This window comes from Giraffa tippelskirchi, chromosome 2, assembly GCF_054371585.1.
Source record: "Giraffa tippelskirchi isolate mGirTip1 chromosome 2, T2T-mGirTip1v1.2.pri, whole genome shotgun sequence".
Classification (NCBI taxonomy): Eukaryota; Metazoa; Chordata; class Mammalia; order Artiodactyla; family Giraffidae; genus Giraffa; species Giraffa tippelskirchi.
The window spans coordinates 117,495,871-117,516,258 of NC_137276.1; the positions used below are offsets into that span (position 1 = coordinate 117,495,871).

The following is a 20,388-nucleotide window of genomic DNA, read 5'->3' on the forward strand; positions in this document are numbered from 1 at the left end:
TCTTTGCAACCCCATGGACTGTAGCCCGCCAGGCTCCTCAGTTCATGGGATTCTCCAGGCAAGGATACTGGAGTGGGTTGTCATGTCCTTCTCCAGGGGATCTTCCTGACCCAGGTCTCTGGCATTCTGGGCAGATTCTTAACTGTTTAAGCCATGAGGGAATTAAACACAAATCCACTCATTAAAAACAAATTGCATATACTTGGGCACCTACCTCTCAGTTTTGCCTACAAATTATCCTGCATCTGAAGTTAAAAGACTTCTTTCCATCTTCTGGGCCAGCATCTACATCCTGTCCATCAGTCTCTCCCAGATGATGTCAATAATCACATAATTGAGCTCCAGGCCACCATGAAGCTCTACCTTCACCTGACTGCCCAATTCCCTTCTACCAGAATAATCTTCCTCAAACACAGCTACCAGCATGTCATGTCCCATTCGAAAACCTTCAATGCTTCCTACTGCCTCCCATATCAAGTGCAGAAGCCTTAGCCCGGCATTCACTCTCCTATGCTTATTGTTGTTGTTTTAACTCTCATCTTCCCTGTATGTGCCCTTTCCTTGTAAAGAAAAGAGGCATAGTTTCTAAAAGAGCTAAGGACTCATATCTCCCTGTTGGAATTCTACTCAAATCTAAAGGCCCAGTCACAACACCACCTCCTTCAGAGGTTACTTCCTCTCTTCCCGGAACACACCGCATTGCTGCCTCTTCAAACCCATTACGGCCACATTCTGCCTTACAAGGGCCTTTGTGCTCTCTGTCACAGTGATCTCCCCAAGGGTAAGGACCAGGTCTTAGCTTCTCGATTCTCCTGATGCATGCTGTTCACTGCCATCCATAAACCTGATGCTTTGCACACAGTAAACAACAATAAATCTTAGTTCAGGGAAAGGTCCAATGTGAGTTCTTTAAACCCTAGGGACTGACTTCCCTGGTGGCCCAGTGGCTAAGACTCCATGCTGTCATCACAGAGGGCCTGGGTTTGACCCCTGGTCAGGGAGCTAGATCCCACATGCCACATCACAGACCCACATTAAGCAACTAAGACCAGGCACAGCCAAATAAACAAATGAAATAAATAAATTTAAAAACAACAACAACTACAAAAACCCTGGGGAAAGATACCAGCGATCTCTAATAGTCATGAACCAGATCTGCTCCTGCTGGCTGGGACATACCAGACCTTGATAAAAACAATGCAAGTCACAGACTTCCCTGGTGGTCTAGTGAATAAGAATCTGCCTATCAATGCAGGGGATAGGGGTTCAGTCCCTCGTCTGGGAACTAAGATTCCACATGCTGCAGAGCAACTAAGCCTTTGAGCCACAACTACGCCTTTGAGCCACAACTACTGAGCCTGTACTCTAGAGCTTGCAAGCCACAGCTACTGAGCCCACATACTTTAACTACTGAAGCCCTTGTGCCTAGAGCCAGTGCTCTGCAACAAGAGAAGCCACCAAAATGAGAAGTCCTCACACCACAACCAGAGAGTAGTCCCTGCTGGCCACAACTAGAGAAAACCCGTGTAGCAACAAAGACCCACCACAGCCAAAAATAAATAAATAATTAAAAAAAAAAACAAGTACACAATCATCTTTAAAAAAAACAGTACAACTCAGCAGGACATGCACTACTTAATAATGAAGGCATCTTAACTAGTAACAGAGGTACATTCGGGAAAAACTGGAGAAAAAATGCTTTAAGGCGTTAAAATAAATAATCTTAAAAGGAAGATGGATGGGAAAACTCCGAAACATTCAGGACCATGGACACCAAGCGTCACACCCTTCAGTCTCATACATGATACACACCCCTTGCTCATCAAGCTTGAGCAGTTGCTCTGAGACCTTGGGTGAGCTGGAGGCTTGCCTCAGGCACTGGATGCTGAGCTCAGGAATGACATATTCCAGAACTTCTTTGAGCGGGAGCCCACGTGCAGTCCCATGCCTGGCAGTAGAGGGTATGGCATCTTCCAAAATTGCTCCTCTCAGCGTTGTCAGCTGTGGGGCAAAATAGGACACTTCAGTTAACCTTGACTCTTCAAAGCATAATGTTTCAATTGCCTTAAAAATAGAGGAAGAAAGGGAAGGCTCTTTTCTAAGTAAGCACAAGAGACTACAGTTCTCAATATGAAGCAGCAGATTCAACCTTCATCAGTCAGTCTTTACACAGAAGTATACAGAAGTCAGGAAGGAGCTGGGTGGGGCTGGCATAACCAGATGTGCTCAGGGCACAAGGAGGAGGTGGCAATGCCCCAACAGGCAGACATAACGACACACCCACCACAGTCAGAACCAACAGTACCGTGGCCAGGAGCCACAGGGCTGGGCCAGTCACGACCACCTCCTCCATCCTTCCCTTTCCTTTCTCCCATGGTCCATCATCTTCTTTTCTTCTACTCTTTATTTTTCCTTTTTGTATTTTTCCTTTTCATTTGTTTTCTTATTTTTTTCTCTCTTCTACTCTTCCTGTTCTTCTGTTTAACTTCCCACTGCTGACAATGCCCGAGGCTGGGTGGGGCCACTCTGAGACCCCTAGGGGCAGGTGATTCAGGTCCAAGAAGTCCCGACCGGGTGCTTCCTCCCTATCTGCGATATGTCCTCAAACACGCTGTGACAGCATGGAGTCACTATTCTGACACAACAAATCTAATCCCAGGTCTAATGTGCAAGGAAACCCAGCCGCACTGCCAGCCTAGAGGCCTGGTTCTCATCCCACCCCGCTCCTACCCTCCACTCTTGGTACAAAGCAGCCATGATGGAGGTAACAGTGGCGCCTAGCATTTGCACAGTGCCCAGGGCACGCTGTCCAACATGACTTTTTGCAGTGATGAGATCGTCCTCCAGCTGCACTGGCTGACCCAGGGGCCATCATCCCCAAGTGGCTGTGGAGCACGTGACCTGTTACAGGTGTGACAGTGGAACCATACTTCTCATTCAATTCCCTTAAATTTAAATAGCCATCTGTAGTTAACAGCTACTGAACTGGATGGCACAGGTCCATAACTTTTAAAATATGCCATCTTCAGAGAGGGCTTTTTTCTCCTACTTATGGCACAGAACCTGGGTCCTAAGAATACCAATGCACAGGCAAGCAGACACTGAGTACTAGGCTTGGGCAAAGCCTTTGAGAGGGGGTCTCTGAACTTAGATCCAGGAGTCACCAAAATTACACATTCAGGACTGTGTGACCAACACATTCCCATCCAATTACAATGGTCAAGAGGAGAAAAACTACAGTGCAAATCAGAGCTGGTTCTTTATATAAATCAACATTCCCATCTACGTGCATCAGCCATCTGTGTAACAGTCACACTTTTCACTCAAAGCAAGACCAGTGGGGGAGTAACCTCATTGCTGATGGGAGGAAGTGTGGGTCCACAGAGCTCCTGGACCCAGAGACAGGCTAAGCCAACACTCACCTCATGGGTAGCTTCCTGGTTTTCTGCATTTGATTCTAAAGTTGTTTTTCAATTTTGACATGAATCATATAGTTCAGATTTGTCCTCTGCCTTATGCCCAAGAACCTTGCATTCTGATGATTTTATCCTTTCTGTCCTGTAAGGTGACAGTAACATCACTGCCACTTAACATCCATCACAAGTTTTCAAATATTTCACTCAGAACCAAATAGTGTAAGCCCTTTCAGTCATCTTAACTGGTATGATCAACATCGACAATAAAAGCAACACATTATGGGAAACAATCCAAGCAGCGACCCAGAGGCCCAGCCCAGGACAGACACCACGAGCGCCCAGTACCTCACTTGTCCTGAAAACCACCCGGTAGTTGAACTGGGACCCTTCCTTCTCCTTGGGGTCTTCCACCTTCTCCCTCCGGATGCTGACTGCCACAGGGCCAAGGTTCTCGTCGATTCCAAAGTAGTTCTGATGCTCTGTGATGGAGAAAGTGGTGGCATGAGAAGAAAGGAAGCAGGAAGAGGATGGGGATTTTGCAACGTGTGCATCTAGTCTAGAAGATGCACCAGTGTCTCTAGTGCAGGATTTCCCACAAATGTGATCACTTCTTTTGTCTCCAACTTAGATGCACTTTTCTTTTTAATTGGAAGAGGACACTTGCTTCACAATATTGTGTTGGTTTCTGCCATACATCAACATGAATCAGCCACAAGTATACATATGTATGCCCCCTCCTGAACCCCCTGCCATCTCCCGCCCCATCCCAGCATGCAGTGCTCTAGAATGGCACAGAGCACTGGGTTGAGTGCTCACCTGGTAGGTGACTATGAGGCACCTGGCATAGGACCTCCAAGGACATTCTTCCTAAGAGATGATCATTAGTCTCTTACTCACAGAACACTTGTGTGCCAGACATGGTCTTGGCCATGGGGTCACAACCCAGAAAAACTCCCCCATCATGAAGCATATATTCCAGTCTGAATGCTGCCAGTGACGGCAAGCTCAGTGCTCTGAGAGAAGCCCTTCTGGATGCATAAGTGAGCTCTGCTGAAAGAAGTATAAAAGCTTCACTCCAACCACACTTTTTAAGTGTCATCTTCTGCAAGGACCCAGACTTAACACAACGCTCAGATGTAGTCCAACCCATACAACACAGAGGGTGCAATTACCCAAATGTTTATTCATGCTGCTTCTCGATTTTAGCAAACCTTCATACCAACAATCCATGCTAAGCAAGTGGTCCATGCAAAGCCTCAGGTTTTATTCATTTATTTCTTAATGAACTGCTGCCCAGTCCATTCTCCAAGGTGCATACTTCTAAAACTGGCTTTTTTTCACCCTATATGCTGAATCACTTTAACAACCTCCCCCTTTTTTACTTTTATCCCTTTTCAATGTCACCTTAGTGGCTTGGGCCAATCTTTCTGATGTACAGTTTTCAGTTAGAAAGAAACATGCTCTATCACATGTTTGTAAGCTTGAAAAAAGCCATAGGTATTCCATAGGCTTTGGGTTATGCTAACATCTTCTGCCACAGTAATTTCTGAAGGAATAAGGAATGTTTTTCATAAAGTAGAAAACAGGTTAAGTTCAACAAAGAAAAACAGTACTTGTATCACTCATCCAAAGCCACTAATCAACACTGGCTACATCTTCAAAGGCAGATCATTTACTTTTTACTTGTAACCAAATGAGATACTTACTGACATAATTTCCTTTTGAACTAGTCAGGACTAGAAGCAGCAAGCCCCCTATTTTAGGGACTAAAAAGGTGAATTACTGCCTCAGTCCTGGGCTTATACAATAGGAAGTGAGTCTTTGTTTTTCATGGATACCTCATCCTTGTAAATTATGTACTGATAATAGTCTGGTTAACTGTTACAAACATGTACAACTTCGGTGAAATTAAAAATACATTGCAAAAAATGAATTATTTACCAATAATGAGTTATTTATCAACAGCCTGATGCATTAAGAACATATTTCAAGAAGTTACTTGCAAAAATGCTCAAATCAGTTTCTTGGTAGGCATTTGATAAAACCTTTGACATGAATCAAAAGAAATTCAAGGGCTTTCCTGGTGGTCCAGTGGTTAAGAATTCACCTACCAATGCAGGGAACATAGGTTCAACCCCTGGTTCAAGAAGATTTCACATGCTTTCAACTTCCTTTTTTAAAAAGTATAGCTAATTTACAATATTATGTTCATTTCAGACATACAGCATAGTGATTCAGTATTTTTATAGATTTTATTCTATTAAAAGTTATAACAAAATAATGGCTATAATTCCCTGTGCTGTACAATATATACTTGTTGCTTATTATCTATTTCATACAAAACAGTCTGCATCTCTTCATCCCTTACCCTGACCCTCTACCCTTTCCTCCCCTCACTGGTTACCACTGGTTTGTTTTCTATATCTCTGAGTCTGTTTCTGTTCTGCTATATATATTCGGTTGTTTTATTTTTTAGATTCTACATACCAATCAATAATTACTTGTCTTTCTCTGACTTATTTCACTAAACATAATATTCTTTAAGTACAACCACATTGCTACAAATGGCAGAGTTTCATTCTTTTTTATGGCTGAATAATAAAGAATGAACCAATTCTTTATCCATTCATCTGCTGATGAACACTTAGGTTGTTTCCATGTCTTGGCTATTGTGAACAGTGTTACTATGACCACTGGAGTGCATTTATCTTTTTGAATTATAGTTTTCTCCAGGTATATGCCCAGGACTGGTATTGCAGGATCACATGGCAACTCTATTTTTAGTTTTTTGAGGAACCTCTATACTATTCTCCATAGTGGCTGTATCAGTTTACATTCCCACCAACAGTGTAGGAGGGTTCCCTTTTAATCCACATCCTCACCAACATATCCCATTTGTGGACTTTTAGGTGATGGCCATTCTGACTAGTGTTTGGTGATCTATCATTGTTACCTTGATTTCTCTAGTAATTAGTGACGTTGAGCATTTTTTCATGTGCTGATTACCTATCTGTATTTCTTCTTTGGAAAAATGTCTGTTCAGGTCTTCTGCCCATCTTCTGATTGGGCTGTTTGGTTTGTCATATTGAGTTGTATGAGCTGTTTATATGTTTTCATTATTAACCCCTTGTTGGTCATCATTTACAGCTACTTTCTCACATATGGTAGAATGTCTTTTTGTTTTGTCAATGGATTCTTTTGCAAAAGCTTTTAAGTTTAATTAGGTTCCACTTGATTACATTTGCTATCATTTCTTTTGTCTCAGGAGACAGGTTCAAAAAAATACTGCTATGACTTACGTCAAAGAGTGTTCAGCCTATATACTTTTCAATGAGCTTTATGGTCTGCAAGATTTAGGTCTTTAATCCATTTTGAATTATGTTTGCAGATGGTGTTAGGAAACAAACACTCTCAGCTCACTCTTTTACATGCAGCTGTCGAGTCTTCCAAGCACCGATTATTGATAAGACTGTCTTTTCTCCACTGTATATTGCCTCCTTTATCATAAATTAATAGACTATAAATGTGTGGGCTTATTCCTCAGCTCTCTATTCTGTTCCATTGATCCATATGTCTGTTTTTGTGCCAGTACCATGCTGTTTTGATTACGATAACTTTGTAGTATAATCTGATGTCTGGGAGGTGATACCTCCAGCTTTGTTCTTTTTCCTCAAGATTGTTTTGGTAATTTAGGAGGTTTTGTGGATCCATAGGAATTTTAAAATTATCTGTTCTAGTTCTATAAAAAAACATCATGGGTATCCTGATAAAGACTGCATTGGATCTGTAGACTGCTTTGGATAGTAGGACCATTTTAACAAAATCCTTCCAATCGAAGAACACAGGATTATCTTTCCATTTCTTTGTATCATCTTCAATTTCCTTCATCAATGTTTTATAGTTTTCAGAGTTAAGTTTACTCCTAAATATTTTATTCTTTCAGATGAAATTTTAGACAGGATTTTTTTTTTTTTTACTCTCTCTTTCAGTAGTTCATTATTAATCTATGGAAAAGCAACTGATCTCTGTACATTAATCTTGTATTCTGAAGCTTTGCTGACTTCACTTATTAGTTCTAATATTTTCAGGTGGAGGTGGGGAGGCCATGACTGGGGAGAAGCCTTGGCTATGGGATACAGCGGTGACCCAAGTCCAGAGCCTGGGTGGGGAGGCAGCAGTCACTGCTGGCACTGACTCAAGCAGCATCTAAGAAGCAGCCCAAAGCTCTCTGCAGGCTGCTCCTCCCCAGCTCACCCCACCAACCTGCCCTGTGGAGGAGACTCCACCACAGCTAACCCCACCAACCTGCCCTGTGCAGTAGACTATCTTCTGATGGCCTATCACCACCACACACTGCCCTCCAACGCTGGAGGAGGTGTCATCCTCCAACCTGCAGCACCATCCTGCTCATCAGTTAACTGTGGCATGCCTTGCCTTATGTAGCACCTTCCTAGTTTGCTCCTCTGTGGCTTCATGCCCTTTTTGTACTCCTTCACCATCAGTTTTTTAGTAGTGTTTGGAAGGGAGAGAGAGAATATGTATGTTCAAATTGCCAAGTTTAACTAGCACCCCGGAATTCATTTACTCTTAAATATCTATAATTCTCTCCAGTATTCTTGCCTGGAGAATTCCATGGGCATAGGAGCCTGGCACGTCCATGGGATCACACGGAGTCGGACATGACTGAAGTGACTTAGCATGAGCATCTGTAAGTCTAATGAGCCTGATAGTTTCTGAATCTGAGCTTTCCTACTTAATAACCTTGGGTAGTGCTTAACCTCAGCACTCCCCCACCCCACACTCCAAAATATATATATAATACATGTATCATCAATAACCTGAGAAAAGCATTATAGTTAAAGGCAGGAATCCTACTGACAAAAAACTCAGTGAAAAACAAAAAGAGAGCAAACATAAAATGAACAGCATTATGGGCATTATGATTTTTGAGCCCAACACAGCTTAAGAGTTAAACTGAAGGAGATTCATACTTTTAATCTCAAAAAGTTAATCTGTAATCAGAGGTTATATTACATTCAGGATAGTCTTTTAAAGAAAGCAGTGGCATATATAATATTTTACTGAGTAATTTCTATCAGGAATTTTTTTTTAATGTGTATATTATCCTTTCCACCAAAGGCGGCAAATTAGTGAGAAAAACATTTTTTTCCTTTGTGTCTATCTTTCCAAGCCATGCCCCACACTTGTTTTTGACTCTTTTCTCCATCTCTCACAGACACACACTATCTTTTCTTCCCAAACTTCAAACTTTTTATTTTGTGTTGGGGTACAGCTGATGAACAATGTTGTGGTTGTTTCAGGTAAACCGCAAAGGGTCTCAGTCATACGTACACATAAACCCATTCTCCCCCAAGCCCTCATCCCATCCGGGCTGGCACATAACAGTGAGAAGGGTTCCATGTGCTATACTTATACTGTTGGTTATCCATTTTGAATATAGCAGTGCAGACACACACTTCTGAATGCAAAGAGAGGTGACTTTTCTGCTATGTACAACCACCACACCTTTGGACTCACCAGTTCTGAGTCCCTGCAGCTATTTTCTAAGGAATCTCTCCATGCTTTCAGTTTCACCAAGGAATACAGCAGGTTACCTGGATGTGTTTCTAAGGAAATAATATTATCTTATGCTGCACACTGGAGCACTCTGTCTAGCTTTTATATAGGGCATTCCACATATCATGAAGATAAGCGCAGGAGAGGTGCTCCCTGGGAGCCAAGGTAACCCTCTCAAATGACACCTGGTCCCTTTCAGGACAGCTCAAGCTGTTCATGTGCATCACAAGAGCCTTGCCCTCTGTGGGACAGGACAATGAGCGACTCACCCAAGGGGCCCATCTTCATCCCAAGCACCTGATTTCCATAAAATTGCTTCAAGAGAGAATCAAATAAAATCCTTCCTTGGCAGAATAGAAGCCGTGAAAAGACTGTGGGAGAGCTGGATGAAAATCCACATATCATGCAAATACAAGGCCAGATTAAAAAAAAATCGATTAACAAGATTTCAGAGTAGGAAATGAGATTCAGCACATCTCTCTGGTGCACTTTGTTCAGTAAAGAAAAGAAAAAATTCTAATTTGGAAGAGTTGTTTTTTTTTTTAAGGGCTATGTGGAATCTTAGTCCAAAGGCTGTTTTCAGGTACTGTCAAATCTTGGAAGGTAGATGTACTGGGTTCATCTCATGGACTGAAGAGGTGAGGATCCCAACTCTACAGGCTGCCCGAGGCCAGCACGTAAGAGAAGCCCTGTGCTTCTGCCTCACGAGGTTTCTCACCCTGGTCACGGTGCCAGCAGCAAGTCCACCAGAACCACTAGTGACTGGGTCAGGCCCCTTCCCTCTGCAGTGGTTAGTACACACAGCAAAGCTTTCTTTTAATGGTTCTGTGTTCTTTCAATAGTCAGCTGATGATTTCACTGTCAGCTCACTGCCTATCTGGGTTAAACCTATGGGTGCAGGTGACTGTTGTCTACACTCCTACCTGTGATGTATCTTCTGTCATCTTCCCCTCCAAACCACTGTTTAATCACCTCCTCTGTTCCAAGAGTTATACAGACATGAATAAGGAATGACAAATTCATAAATGAATGAATGAAGAAAACAACAGGATCTGCTTTTGCAGATAATAACATTAAGAGTCATTAGAGAACCTCAAGGAACCTCAAACTCCCCGCTAATGTTTCATGGGTTAAATTATCAAATTTGATGAGGAAAATGATGCTTTTTGGTTATATGAAGGCTCTTTTGACCAAAATTTAACCAAAGCATCACTGAAGCTAAAAAAAATCCAGTGTATTACAGTGAAAAAAACATTATTAAGGATACCTTACATAAATTAACTCATTCATCTCCATACCTATGAGCAGGTATTCCCATTTCACAGTAAGTAATACTGAAGCTGAGAGGTCAATGACATGCTCAAAGTCAGAAGCTCATGTGACTGAGTTAGGATGCAAACCTAGGCAGTCTGGCTTTAGAGCTCCTTCATGTCAAGCAACTCAGGTGTGAACAAACTTATGGTTGCCAGCAGGGAGGATGGGGAGCAGCGATAGTTAGGGAGCTTGGATGGACATGTACACACTGCTATATTTAACATGGATAACCAAAAAGCACCTGTGTATAGCACAGGGAACTCTGCTCAATGTTATGTGGCAGCCTGGATGGGAGGGCAGTTTCGGGGAGAAAGAGTGCATGTATATGTACGGCTGAGTCCCTTTGTTGTCCACCTGAAACTATCACAATGTTGTTAACTGGCTATATACTTCAATACAAAATAAAAAGTTAAAAAAAATAAGGCAACTCAAGGATGATGACATTATTGTAAAGATTTAAATTGTAAAAATCAACTCATACACAGTAAAATGAACACAACTTAAAGATGAGACAACCAACCTGTCCTGAATGTAAGGATGGCATCTTAGAAGACACAATTTTCAGAAAGCCTTGAATAAAAAGTGTAACTTGGGAAGTAAGGTAGCTGCCAATGGATTCCTTTGATAAGGTATAAATTTTAGTATTATCTGCTATGAGAATGTGAAGGAGAAAGAAAATACTACAAGAGCAAGAAAGAGTTTCTGCATAAAAGCTGAGAGGGCCAGCCACTGCTGAGGGGAGTAGTTGTCCAGTAATTTTTTAAGTGGGGCAAAGAATGAAATAAATTTTGGATCTAAACAAATACAGGGTAGGTGGGTTTTAATAAGATTCTAGGTACTCTGAGACCTAATGTTCCAAAGACCCTAATTTCCAACTTTACTGTACCAGTGTTACCACAAATAAGTTCATGTCACCTAAGCACAGTGAGGCCAAACAAACCAAAACTCTGAGTTTGGAACAGAGGTTTACTGCAGTGCCATAAGGAGATGGGAGGCTTGTGCTCAAAAAGTCCTAAACTCCCCCAAAGGGGTTAGGAAAGCACTTTTAAATGCAAGGTGAGGGAGAGGTGTGGTTAGTTGTAAACTTCTCGGGGTTCAGAATCCTTTGTTCTTACAGCTGTCCACATAGGTCAGGTCATGATGTTCCTGTAGACTTCCAGTAAGACAAATGCTATTCTCCCTTCTGCAACTTTTTATCTCCACAGGAATAAGAAAGTATTACACTCTTAAAGATTAGCACCTCTGAGAATGGGCTCTCCTGTATATTCCAGGCTTTAGGTAACATTCTTAATTTGTAGCAAAAGCAATAGGATACAAAGGTTAAAGTAAAAGAAGCAAATCTAACATGGGGGCAGATTTATTCTTCCTTGTTATACCAGTAGCAAACTGCAATGAAGTTTTCCCAGTTAACTGCCACACTGGTCAAGCTATACAGAAATATTAGAGTATTAACACCTCATCCAAGAGAAATATGAGAGCACTACTCCTCAGTAGCTGACTGAGAATACTCCTGAGGCCAAAAGATAGATACGATGAACTAGTATACAGTTCTAAGATGCTGCAGTGGATGGGAACTGTGACTTCTCCAGCACAGTATGTATGTTTCTCCAGCCACGCCCCCCAACCCCACCCCATCTGCCACATGGAACCCATATAACTGTAACCCACAGGCTGAATCTCAACTGTAGCTGGGTGATTCCTCCCTGCTAAGAGCCCCTCTGGACCTCAATGGGAACTCTGTTTGTGGAGGCACTGGCCAGGCACTGAAGTTAAGAACTGAGCTGATTGTGTCCACTAAAGGAGAAATTTGCATCTTAGAATAGTAGTATTGTTAGGTGGTACTCAGTTCACCCATATGAATATAATAGTGTCCAATTCCCTATTAATTCTCCTCAGTGACTATATAAAACCAGAAGGGGGAAAAAAAAAGAAGCCACCAGGCATGAAATTCAAAGCAAATGCAACCATGCATCACTCAGTCATGGGGTTCATTTCATATGTAAAATTATCCTCATGCCCACAACTGCCACATTAGTGAAACTTAAGTGAATGTGTTTGGAATGGAGTGGCAGACTTCACCAGATACCTTTCCCTGGGGCCCACTCTCCCATCTGGTTCTCTCTACTTTTTTCTCATCTTTTAACAATTAAAATAAAATACTGCCCTTTAACTGCTGTACCAGAGGTGGAGATAATAGTTCTTTTTTAGAGGAAAGTCTTATACTTTATTTAAGAAATCTTGGGAGGACAAGAATGCACAGAATGTAACAGGCACTGTTCTAAGCCCTTTCTTTATAGGAGATATTTTTTTTTTATGATCCCATTTTATAGATGATTAACTGAGGTACAATGAAGTTCAAGAATTTGCCCCAAACTGAGTTGGGATGTAAACCCAAGAACCTGATTTCAGTCTGTGCTCTTTCCATCAAGATAGGCCATCTCACAGTCTAGATGGGAGGGGAGTTCGGGGGAGAATGGATACTTGTATGTCTATGGCTGAATCCCTTTGCTGTTCACCTGACACTATCACAACAGTGCTAATCGGCTAAACCCCAATACAAAATAAAAAGTCTTTTAAAAAAAGATACAGCACTTCACCCACCAGTTATATGCCCCCAACTATGAGAGTGGACAGAAACCTCTGCCCATTGGGAAAAAGACAATCCCACTGCCATAAAATCATCAGCTGGTATCAAGAGGGGTGAGTTAGCAGTCACACATATTCTAGAAGAATCCTTTACTATGTGCTCATTTAGAAGATGTACAAAACAAGTATGACTCTTCAGTTAAAACATCAATGACAAAGATTACCATTAGAGAAAAGGGTAAATTTACATAGATCAGGGTAAGAGTAGTTTTAAAAATAAGGGAACTTAAAGATTTTTATAGAAAAGAGACCCTAGAAAGATCAGCTGGAGGTATGACAGATCTGCTGGCCAGGGCTGGGCCAGACATAGGAAGGGCCTTCAGAGTTGAAGAGCTGATGTCTTAAGCTGTAATAGGTGAGAGTAAATCTGATTTCATATTGGTACTGTTTCTTTTACTTTAACCTTTGTATCCTATTGCTTCTGCCACAAGTTAAGAATGTTGCCTACAGCCAGACATATACAGTACAGCCCACGTTCAAGGATCTGACATTTAAGCATATAATACTTTCTCATTCGTATAGAGATTAGAGAGAATAACATTTGTCTTGTTGGAGGGTTGCAGGAATGTCACGACCTGACAAACCTGGACAGGTGCAAGAACAAAGGATTCCCACCAAGAAGTTTACAACAGCCAAACACCCCTCCCTCACCTTTTAGTATTAAAACACCCTGAATTCCAACTCTAGTTAAGATGCGTCTTTAGGACACTAGTCCATCTTCTCAGCCTGCTGGTTTTCTGAATAAAGTCACTATTCCTTGCCCTAATAACTTGTCTTGATTTGTTAGCCTGCTGTGTGGTAAGCTGTATAAGCTTGGACTCCACAAATGGGCAGAAATGGACCTTGGAAAAGCCAGGAAATACCCTACATTGTTGTATGGATATGGCTTTTGTTGGACACCTGGTCCACTTGGAAACAGCTAAACACTGTTTTCTAGAAAGTTCCAACCTTTTTGAAAAGAATTCCAATCTGCCTACACCTAAGAACTCTTGTAAATCTAAGATGGGAAGGGGAAATCGAAGAAGTTCTCTGTCATATTCAGAAGCACATGATGGAACTATAAACACTATGACCCCTAAGAACCAGGAAGAGGGGAGAAAATGCAGAAAACTAAGACTCTTTCATATTCACTACAGAGTCTGCCCTGTAAAACCCACTCAGTTCCTCACAAAGGACTTCTACAAGATACATATTTCTTTCATTGTACTTGTCACCAAAAATCATAAGAAAAAATGAGTAGGGCACAAAAGCCTCCTTCAGAGAGTTCAGTGAAGATGTGGGGGCTACAGCACCAAGGACATCCCAAATAGTCCCTCACCTTAACCTGAAGATTTCAAAGGGCAGGGGGGAAATTTAAAGGGAATGTCTTGTGCATTTCAGTACAGACAGCAGAAACAGGAAATCCTAAAGCTTGACAATCCTCTGCCTCTCAAGTATGAGAAAGATACTCATGGCAAGTATGTACAGGAAGGGCTGTACAAAACTGGCACCTTGTTAGTTTTCACTCTATTTGAAACAGTGGAGTCAGCAGTTTGCAGAATCCTATGGCAGTTGGATAAAGTAACAAAAACCTGTAGGGTTGCTACTCAAGAACCAGTATTTGTTTTCTCTTTCTTATTTTAACGATTCTGATTGTAAATACATCATGAGAATTTATAACTTAAATTTTTTTAAAAATGAGGTAAACAATTTAAAAATTTTTTGATTTACAGAAAAGTTGCAAAGATAGGAGAGTTCTCTTCTACCTCTCATCCAGCTTTCAAGCTGTTAACATCTTACATACTTTGGTTTATTTGTTCAATTAATGAACCAACAGTGATATATCATTATTAACTGAAGTCCATAGTTCGCTCAGATTCTCTTACTGTTTACCTAATGTCCTTTTCCTGTTTGAGGATCCTACCTAGGACACCGCATGATATTGTCATCCTGTCTCTTTAGGCTCCTCTAGAGTAACGGTTTCTCAGACTTCCCTTTTTTTGATGACCACGGCAGTTTTGAGAAGTACTGGGCAGGAATTTTTCTAGAATGTACCTCAGTTGGGATCTGTTTATCGTTTTTCCCTAAATTGACTGAGGTTATGTGTTTGGAGAGGAAGATCACAGAAATGCAACTCCCATCACATCAAGGGTATAAACCATCCACACGGTTTACTGCTGTTGTTGCTGACCTGGATCACCTGGCTGGCGAAGTGTTTGTCAGTCTTGTCCCCTCTTCCCACACTCTGTCCTTTGGAGGTGAGTAAGCACAGCCCACATTTAAGTGGAGAAGGGGAAGGCTATGACCTAAATTTTTATAATTTTTCAAATTTTATAAAATATAAACATTTTTATAATAACTTGCTTTTCAAGTAAAGATCTGTTATTAAAATGAATATTCATCAATATATTTTACATGAGTAGTTTTATAGATGTAAGACATAAATGTCTATTTCTGTGCTCCGGTCAAGTTCATAGGTCTTTTTTGTTTAAAGTAAAGCAAATACAGTCATTAACTCTTCTGCCCAGGGCATGGCTGGCAAACACCTGGCATCTCCCCACACACCCACGGGGGATAATGATCAATGACCACGACTCTTAGCATGCTAATGCAGCGCTGTACACAATGACAAAAGTGTCCATGAAGGAAGCATGGGTACCCAAAGCAAGCTCCACAGCACCCAATAGAGAAGGTTATATTTACATACATTTATTTGCAAAAGAAAAAGCCTAGCAGGATAAAGAGGAGCTATTCCTAGGAATTCTCTCTCATGGACTGGATTAGTTTTCTTTCTTTTGCTTCTCTACCTCTTCTTCTTTTCCCACAATGATCATACAACATTTATATGCCTTTTAAAAATTATAAACTAAAAAAGCGTATTAAAAAGTGAAGATACCACTTTGCTGACAAAGGTCCGTACAATCAAAACTATGCTTTTTCCATGTATAGATGTGAGAGTTGGACCACAAAAAAGGCTGAGCACCCAAGAATTGATGCTTTCAAACTGTGGTACTGGAAAAGACTCTTGAGAGTCCCTTGGACTGCAAGGAGATCAAACCAGCAATCCTAAAGGAAATCAACCCTGAATATTCATTGGAAGAACTGATGCTGAAACTGAAGCTCCAATACTTTGGCCTCCTGATGCGAAGAGATAACCCACTGTAAAACATCTGATGCTGGGAAAGATTGAAGGCAAAGGGAGAAGGAGGCGGTAGAGGATGAGATGGTTAGATAGTATCACCGATTCAATGGACAGGAATCTGAGCAAAGTATGGGAGATAGTGAAGGACAGGGAGCCTCGTGTGCTGTAGTCCATGGGGTTGTAGAGAGTCAGACATGACTTAATGACTGAACAACAACAACAAAACCGAAAAAAAAAAAAAGAATAAATATTGTCAATCTTAGTATTTTTCCCCCACATTCACAGAAACCCACGTTCCCAAACCAGACAAGTGGCTCTCCCAAGACAATTCTCCCAAAGGCACAATTCTGTCATTTTTCACTTCCCTCCTGAGTCATCAAAGAGGTGCAGTTTTATCCTTCTATTTGACCTCTGTTCACCCCGAAGTGACTTATTTCACCTTCTGGAGTCATTCTTGTGTGTGTGACCTGAATTAAGGCATTGAACAGCTTTAGAACTCATAAGTAACTCTCAGGTGCACAACTACCTAAAAAGCACAAGACACACAGAAATCCACAGCATCTCTGTGCTGTGAGTGGCTGTGCCAGTTGCTGACTAGCGGCTCTACATGGCTCAAAGCCCCCGGGGGTCTGCTGGGTTCCAAGGGAAGCTAAAGGGAATTCCCACCAAGTCCACAGCAGGAATCTCCCTCCATCCAGGGGACCTTAGCTCCCAGGAGGAAACCATAAGTTCACTAATGTTCCATGATGTAAACAGTAGCCTAACACAAAATACCATGGTCATCGCCAGTAAAAGGAAGGGACATTAGGGAGCATTCACCAGGCTGGCTACAATCCCCATGCTCTTTCAAAAAGCTGCTTCACTGAAGGCTACAGATGGATTTGCCCAGACAAGCAATGCTGCCCACAGGGCACCATGGCAGGCCACTCCCCTACATAAATCCTTTTGCAAAGTTATTCAAAGCTGTTCAGTGACTGTGTCACAGGAATACACGTCGGCACAAAACACAGCCATTTCATGTTAACTACCCAGTAGAGTCCACCGCCTTATTACAGCTTGGGTCTTTAAACCTCTCCCAGAGACTGGGAGCCATGTCATTCTTTTGAAAATGAAGTTTCACAGAGAACAATGAAGAATAATGAAGGAAAATAAAAGGCATTCTGGAAAGTGTCAAAAGATTCCTTGACAGCTCTCTTCCAAAGAGAACAACTGTGTGAAGGGAAAAGAGAAAGGGGAAAGAAAAAAGCTACCTGCAAAAACACCCTCCCTATCTGTGCCAGTCTGCCCAGGGCCCCTGCTCCTGCCCAGGGCCCCTGTTCCTCCAACGTGTGACGTGTTGGGAGTTATTCCAGTGGCTGAAGCTGGTATGAATCTGGCTTGATGCAAAAATGAGGAGAAATCATTAATTCAATCATTGCACTTTATCTGGCAGACATATGCTTTTAAGCACGTGGTCCTTGGCAAAAAGCCTGGCTCCATTCCCACACAGAGGAAGCCTTAGCCACCTGGCCACCAGAAACCCAGGCTGCTACCTCTGCCTTTAGTCCTTAATGGCTGGACAGAGAGACCAGCCAAGGCCTCAGCAGCTACTATTGTAGCTGACTGCATTTTGAAGTCACATGGGCCCACAGGAAAGAGCTAAATATAAGAGGAAGCAGGCACCGTTCATGGCTACAGGAGACAGCTGAGCAGCAGGGCTGGGCAGGCTCTGATTCTGTCTCCTCCTGCTCCCTCCTGGCCCCAGGTCCCATTAGCTGTAAACAGTCAGGGTGCCCAGTGCTACAGAACTGCAGCGCACAAGACAAAGGACCTTGGGGATGGCTGCCTGGCACCCACATTGTGCGGGCTTTGCTCAGTAGTCTAGGATTCAGCTGTCTGGCTCATTCACAGACCAGAGGGAGCCCAGCAAGCCCAAACTTTCAAACCACATGCCTACACTGACCTACAACTCACCCACAGGTCCTCTATGCTCAGATTTTTTTCTTTTTTATGTTTTATTTCACACTCAAATCCACCAAGTTTAATGATGCCATTTCTAAAGTCCAAGAAAATCCTCAGGAGCAAATCAAAAAGTGGAGAAAATAAGCCACTCACAGACAGCTCTTTCTAATCATCAGGAAAGTGACAGTAAGAGTTCAAGAGAAAAACTACAAAAAGCAGTTAAGAGGATTAACAGAATCTGGCAAACTTAAATCATCTCTTGGAATAGACTCTAAGGACATTAAATGGATCAGAGGGTGGCAACCTTGGGTGCAGAAAACATTGGTTTTTTATTCTGGATACACTCTGTAGACTTACTACACTAAGATATGCCAAGGAATGCAAATGAGATGCTAGCAGTAAGTATTTGTATAAATATGCATCATACATAAACACATATATATCCTTTTTTTTACATTCTGATGTTTTAAAGGGTGAATCACAAAAACTACTTACTAAACTCAATTTGCCAGCATGACTCACTGCCTAAGGATTTCAGGGCATAACAATTCTAAGAGACTGTTTTATCACTAGCATCGACTTCATCAATTGAAAAAAAAAAAAGATCTTAAGTACGAAGTCAGTTTCTCCATGGTATACCTTTCCAAAAATTACCTTGAGAGCATTCGTGAGCAGAGTTTTATAACGCACTGCCCCTGGATGAGCAATTCTGAGGGCTGTGATTTATTTCTGGCATAGACTAAAGAGAAGGTCCAGGGTTCTGTGAGTTCACTGGCTCGAAGGCAACAGCTCACATTGGTGATACTGAGGGACCAGGGCTGAGATGGGAGCGCAGGGCACACAGCCAGGGAACCAAGATGTTGACAAAATTATTTCAGTCCCATCATGTCGTCAGTACAAGAACAACTCAAAGTATATGACCAGTCGCCATTCCAGTGTCTGCTTATTTAGCTATGGGTGCTTATCAACATTATATTCACTTCATTAATTTATATGATTTCATAATATTATGATTATGGATGATCGGTTAAATTTAGATGCAAAAGTGGAGGAAATATATTCATTTAATAATTCATTTATTCACTTAATAAATGTAAGCTTGTAGTCCCTCAGAAGGCTCCAGGGACTGTGTGGATGGAGCGACCTGAGATCAGAGTTAAATCATCTCATGGAACAGATCCTAAGGACATTAAATTGATGAGATAGTGGCAACCCTGGGTACAGAAAACATCGGCTCTTTATTCTGTTCACATTGTTTAGACTTACTACACTGAGATATGCAAAGGAATGCAAATGACATGCTGGCAGTAAGTATTTACTGACCTAACCCCAAACCTAACCCCAAAAAGAAACAGCTGGAGTCAGACTGTAGACAAGCATTCTGAAGACAGAAATCAATAATAAACAAATTCAGAGTGCAGTCAGCTCGAACTTATCCATGCCAGTGGCAGGATGGTTTACTCACGAAGGAACAGGAGGAGGAGAGCCTCCTTCAGCTGGCTGGGCCACCTCCACCACCTCAGCGCTCTAAGGGGAATGTCAGGGTAGAGTGAGTGGCAGGGAACCTTGTACAGAGAAAGAAGCCCCAAAGAGTATGTCATGAAGGAAGGGGAAAGGAAGGAAGTCACCCCTACTGAGAATGTGGGGTGAGAGTCCCTGGGTGCTTCACTTCGCGTGTTTTACTTGCGTGTGTGTAAAACACGTTTCTCTGTAGGTCTCTGACACGGAGTGGATTCTCATGTCTCTGGAATAATTGAGGACACATTGAAAGGCTGAAGACTGAATTACATAATTTCTTGTACTTTTTTTTTTTTTTTTTGGCTGTGCCACACATCCTAAAATATACATGGTATTTTAATGCCATGACCAGGGATTGAACCCATGCCCCTAGCATTGGAACCACAGAGCCTTAACCATTGGACCACCAGGGAAGTCCTCAACTACATGACTTCCAAGGGATGTATCCTTCAAGGACATTCAAACAAAAGTACACATCATTTGTCACATATTACATGTACTTAAAGAATTTCTAAAATAACAATAGCAAAGAATTATTTGTATCTTAACCTTTAAATCTATTTGTAAAAACACAAGAAACCTAAATCTGTCTATCCTACTAATTTATACATTCATACATTCTTTCAACAAGATTTGCTTAACACTTCCAATATGCACAACAATGCAGTAGGAGCTGTGAAGACATAAAATTTAAAAGATGAAGCCAAGGTACAGGAGAAAAATACAGAAAAAACTAGAGGCAAATGAACGAGAAGCATTCATTGTTCACAGTTTAAAAGACTATTCAGAGGATGAAAGAGCAGTAGACTTCATCAATGAGGACACCCTAAACGGAGTAAACCTAAACGGAGACTG

At 41.8% G+C, this 20,388-nt stretch overlaps 1 protein-coding gene across 5 annotated transcripts in view; it reads right to left on the reverse strand.

Annotated features, from left to right (window-relative positions):
- SIPA1L2 (signal induced proliferation associated 1 like 2) overlaps nucleotides 1-20,388 on the reverse strand; it is a 238,301-nt gene that overhangs the window by 89,994 nt on the left and 127,919 nt on the right. For all 5 annotated transcript variants that reach the window (XM_081570374.1, XM_081570377.1, XM_081570375.1 and 2 more), the window contains 2 exons: nucleotides 3,762-3,895; nucleotides 1,813-2,001 (listed from right to left, as the gene is read on the reverse strand). In XM_081570374.1, the coding sequence (XP_081426500.1) occupies nucleotides 1,813-2,001; nucleotides 3,762-3,895 (323 nt within the window). The remainder of the gene's footprint in view (nucleotides 1-1,812; nucleotides 2,002-3,761; nucleotides 3,896-20,388) is intronic.